The sequence below is a fragment of the Notolepis coatsorum genome (genome assembly GCF_963971535.1).
Source record: "Notolepis coatsorum genome assembly, chromosome: 10".
NCBI classification, from domain to species: Eukaryota; Metazoa; Chordata; class Actinopteri; order Aulopiformes; family Paralepididae; genus Notolepis; species Notolepis coatsorum.
Window position 1 is genome coordinate 135954220 of NC_140174.1, and position 5320 is coordinate 135959539.

Here is a 5320-nt window from a genome sequence, read left to right on the forward strand (position 1 = left end):
TTCGGGCTGCTCCTCGGCTGTGGAATGCCCTCCCGACCATCTAAGATCACCACAGTCCGTTGAGGCTTTTAAAAGGGGACTAAAAACATTTATTTTTAACAAGGCATTTGCCTAAATGGACCGACCATTTCATTCTGATCGGGCCATTATTCTGATCATTTTGTAAGTGTAATACTGTAAACACGGCTAATGTGACCTATATGATGAGTCTATAATGCCGCAGTCATTTTGATCAGAACTGATCCAAGCATTGTTTGGTTGCATGCGTGTGTATGTGGAAAGAATACATTCTGAAAATAAAAGTACACTCAGTTAGGTATAGGTCTACAAAAGCTTTTATTTGCTAAATGACCAAGCTCCTTCCAGATCACTGCTGCCACTGAATAGTTGGCGTTCACAGCAGCTGCCCTGTCACCACAGCTCCTCCCAAGCACCAGCTCGTCAGCATAACGTGAGAACACCATAGAGACCCCATGGAGCACAGTTCCATTTGTCTCAGATCGACGTCTCGATGGGAGTATGGGATGTTAGGATACGGTTTACTTGAAATGACCGAAAATAATCTGCTGAAGCTCTGAAATACTGCTCGTCATGTTAAACGCTAGTATTTCACGTTTAATGATTTTGACAAGAGTAGATTGTCTTAGCCGGTTGTCCACAGGAGCATCTAGGGCAGGGCACATAGGTGTAAAGATTACAGTTAGGCACATAGGTGTAAAGATTACAGTTAGGCACATGGGTGTAAAGATTACAGTTAGGCACATCGGTGTATCTCCTGTTGTACGAGTGGGATCCCAGACAGACAGCTACTAGTCGCCTCCGCACAAGGCCAGCAGGATCTTCTCATAATCTCCTTTAGTGTCGTCCTGAAGGTGGAAAAAGACGGAATACTTTTAGTCTCCAAAAACTACATTAAGAGCGGTATATGGTTCCTTGCATTTTAAGAAGGAAAGATGCACAACTGAAAAGGTCCGATGCACAAGTTTTGAATGTTTTCTCACCAGAATCTCCTGATTGAGGGTCTTTCCGTACTTCTTCTTGTACTCGTCTTTGATCCTCTTCATGTCGATCTCAGAGCGACTCACCATGATGCGGGTGAGAATCTTGGTCCGTGTGCCTTTACCCTGAGGATGACAGAGAGTCAGTCGGACCCTCGCCTAGTATGCATTATAAGAGTTTTGAGAGTATACTTACTGTACACGCATTATACCTTCATGGATTGGTTGAGCTTCTCGGCGAAGAATGCAGGCTTGCTTCCCATGCATTTCACTGCAAGGAAGAAAGAAATGGATTAAGTCTATGTATCATAGATAGATAGATAGATAGATAAGATAGATAGATAAGATAGATAGATAGATAGATAGATAGATAGATAGATAGATAGATAGATAGATAGATAGATAGATAGATAGATAGATAGATAGATAGATAGATAGAGATAGATAGAGATAGATAGTGTTATTGTCATTGTGCATGTACTAATACAATGAAATGAGGAGTGCTACTCCTGATCAGTGCAGTTAAAAACAAGGTCAACTGGACAACTACAATACATATTCATCCCCCCATGCGACACATACCACTCACACAGTACCCATAGTTCCTCACAATACACATGTCATTGCTAAAAGTAATTAAAAGAGCAGGTCAGTATAAAATATATATATAAAAGAAAGATTGCATATCAATGTGAATATGGAGTGATGATTACAGGGCGAGTGAGTGAGTGAGTGAGTGAGTGAGTGAGTGAGTGAGTGAGTGAGTGAGTGAGTGAGTGAGTGAGTATGAGCAAGCGAGCAAAATTTAAAAAGAGAATCTTACCTATTGCAGTGAGACAGCTCTCAATGTCTCCCTTCATCTCCAGGTCAATTGCTTTGGCCACATCCACTTTGCTATACTTGGAGTATCTCTCAAACACTGGGAGAGGGGTAGAAATTGAGAGATAAGATAATATATTCCTCTATGAATCCCCTTGGAGAAATTCAGAAGAGAGATAAATAGATCTACTATAAACCCTTTTTTCATTAATGGCTTCTTGTAGGCAAAGCTCTGCTTCCACTTCCAAACCGTGCGCACATCTTTTGGGGAGAGACTCCAAGGACGTTCTGGAGGAAAGCACTTAGGTAAGCGAACACACGGACAAGCTGTCGGACTTCTCGTGGTTTCATCCAGACTGTCCTCGGAGACTTCTATGACTCTTATGAGGACCAGCTGACCTTTGCGCAGATGAAGGGCGCTCCTGGTTGTCAGGATGTCGATGAAGACGGTGCAGTTTGTGCCCTTCCTCTGCTCCCCTGCCTCGTACAGAGCCCTGGCATCGCTGTCTGCCAGTTCCTCGCTCACCGCTTCAGTCCTGCTGGCCTGACAGACACAAATCAAGGGTTTCAGTTAAATGAACCACTTTACCCAGGTCCACTTTACCCAAAAGCACCTAAGCATTATTGGCTTTCAATAGATGAAAGATTATCTTCAGGATGTACTGGGAGTGGGGTTGCAGGTGAGCAGCATGCCCACACAACCAAATGGCACGGTCTACACTATAATGACAGTCAGACAGTAGGTGCATTATCTACACTCTATAATGACAGTCAGACAGTCTGTCTATATACCTTTATTGCCTTTTACAATTAGTTTAGGTGTTCAGCTGATGCTCTTGTATGCGTGAACACACATATAATACACACCTTGCAGAGTGCGAGAAGAGCATTCTTGAAGTCTCCACCTGTGTCAGACTTGATGTCATGCTCGAGCTCCTTCTTGTATTCTGGACATGGAAATAGTTAAATTCGTGTCAAGGATCACTCGAACTGAATCATAGAATTGTATTATGAAAGATGTCAGGTGGTGGGTGATTCAGGGGAGGGGGTTGGATCCAGGCCAGCTTATACTGTTTTGTAAACAAAAAAAGTATATATAATATAACATTCTGTATTGCATGATACCATATGGCTACTTCCACATTCTGTCAGCACACACCTTCCTGGTAGGCTTTCTTTATAGCCATGATCTCCACGTTGGTTCGAGAGGCCAAGATCTCTATGAGAACGTCCTCATCTGTCCCCAGGCCCTGAGAGACGCAGACGGCAGAGAGAGAGACCAAACAGTACAAACAGTAAATCACTGAATCAGAATTATCAAAGAATTCCATACTGGTGTGATATAAAATTGGTGAACCTTTTTGTCCCCTCTTATCAAAGCAGGAAGCTCAGGGTTTGAATGAATGTAAGGAAGTGGAAGGGTGGGGCTACTAAGTAAATATAGAGGATGATGATTATCCTCACCGTTTATTCTAGTGCCTAGAGTAGAAAATACATACAGGGTATGTATTTATACATGCTTGTTCCTTTATGCAAGCGATAAACACCTACTGTATATGCGTGTACTGTAACATCAAACTCGAGAGACACTAACAAACTGAACAAGCTGGTGAGGAAGGCTAGCTCCGTAGTGAGAGTTGAACTGGTCAAAGTAGAGGTGGTGGCAGAGAGGAGGATGAGGGAAAAAGCTGGATGCTGTAAAGGAAACCCCTCCCACCCCCTCTATGAGCCAGTGCTTCGTACCAGTAGCCATCAGGCTCCACAACCGTAGGCATAGACTGCTGACAATAGTTGGAGAACTAACGGCTGGAGAACTTGAGAACTGTTAGGACTGTCTGACTCTTAATACTAAACACTCTGACTCTGGTGCAGTGTGCTACCACGATATATACCATGTCTATTATATTACAAAATTTGTATTATTTATTACATTTACATTTAGTCATTCAGCTGAACGCTTTTATCCAAAGCGACTTACAAGTTCTGTACGACAAGCCATCAGGAAGGGCACAACTCAGCTGAGTAACAATGTTCATCGAAGTGTTGAGTGCTACAGTGTAGGTTAGTTTATTAGGACAAGTGCATGACAGTAAGGTTAGTTAGGGTTAGATTTTAAATTTTTATTTTATTTATTTATTATTATTACTATTATTATTGATTGAATTTTGACACTCATTATCTTCTCTTCCTGCATCTCCCCTCCCCCCTTCCCGCTATGACACCAGAATTTCCCTAAGGGGATTAATAAAGCAACACTTGACTTGTACCTTCATGGCCAGCTTCAGCTGCTGTGCATCATATTGGGCTGGTGTTCTGAGCAGAGCCAGTACCACCTCCTCCAGATCTCCCTTCAGAGCAGACTTCAATGCGGTCTCCAGAGGCTACAGAGAATAACACAGTTTAGTAATACGTTCATAGGTGTGTGTGTGTGTGTGTGTGTGTGTGTGTGTGTGTGTGTGTGTGTGTGTGTCATCACCTTGCCACTGGCCTGCTGGTAAGCCTCCTTGATCTGCTGTCGCTGCTCGTTGCTCCTCTTTATCAGGACATCGATAATGGTGTTCTCGTCCACGCCTATCAAACACACATACAGTAGATGAGACAGATAGAAAAAGGGCTTTTACTATTACTATTAACCCTTTCTCTGCCACACTTATATCCATCCTTATACCGTCCTCTGCCAGCTCTATTTGTCTATGGAGATGTTCCCCTTCTTTGCAGGGCTATAACTTTTTAAATTGTATTGCTAAATTGACATTACTATGGCCCATTCAACGTCAAGTATCTATCGTTTAGGATGTAGCAACGTTCTACTTTTTCATTCACATATTCATACTAAAATACGGTCTAAAGTATAAATATGTTTTTATCGTTTTCTGCAGCATTCTGCAGAACGTGAGTTGTAGCCCTAAATACATATATTAGATCATCAAATGTAGTTTGATACCGATTGACGTCAGATAAAAAATTTCAATTGTACAAGGTCCTACACGTCATGCCTCATCATCTGCTGGTGACCATGGGTGAGCACCACTTCCGGCGCGTCACTTCCGGTTTTGGCGATTCGCCGATCGGCCACCAGATGGCGGTCTTGAACCGTTGGAGAGTTGAGAGGAGATCAACAGCAAGTCTCAAGTCTCCGTGGGTGAAATATGATTGCCATGACAGATTTTTGAAATATTGATCTCAAAGACGCTGTAAGACGTCATTGGCAGATTACGCATGGCGAGGAATGACGTCTAAAGTCGTCCTTGGCGATTAAAGGGTTAATAGAATTATTATTACACATCCATGCCCCTAGCTCATGGAATGGACTCAAACAGTCCTTAAAGCTTTATATTGTCCCCCCTGTTTAAAACCTTGATCTCCAACCTTTGTCAATCAAGTTGTACATGTTTTAATTGATTTGTTATCCTTACTTTCAAGACAACTCGTCTTGTTGTCTTATTGTTGCGATTTATATGCTGTGTGATTCTACATCCTTTTTTACCCCGCTTATTTCTGTA

General features: G+C 42.3%; 1 protein-coding gene across 1 annotated transcript in view; it reads right to left on the reverse strand.

Moving 5' to 3' along the window:
* Positions 1 to 317: 317 nt before the first annotated feature.
* The window catches only part of anxa1a (annexin A1a), a gene marked incomplete at its 5' end in the record, with an annotated part of 10960 nt that continues 5957 nt past the window's right edge, over positions 318 to 5320 (reverse strand). Inside the window, 9 exons of the mRNA XM_084323197.1 lie at positions 318 to 866; positions 1002 to 1124; positions 1211 to 1269; positions 1822 to 1917; positions 2217 to 2361; positions 2685 to 2764; positions 2977 to 3067; positions 4085 to 4198; positions 4294 to 4431. Coding sequence (XP_084179323.1) covers positions 810 to 866; positions 1002 to 1124; positions 1211 to 1269; positions 1822 to 1917; positions 2217 to 2361; positions 2685 to 2764; positions 2977 to 3067; positions 4085 to 4198; positions 4294 to 4431 — 903 coding nt within the window. The 3' untranslated portion in view covers positions 318 to 809. The remainder of the gene's footprint in view (positions 867 to 1001; positions 1125 to 1210; positions 1270 to 1821; positions 1918 to 2216; positions 2362 to 2684; positions 2765 to 2976; positions 3068 to 4084; positions 4199 to 4293; positions 4432 to 5320) is intronic.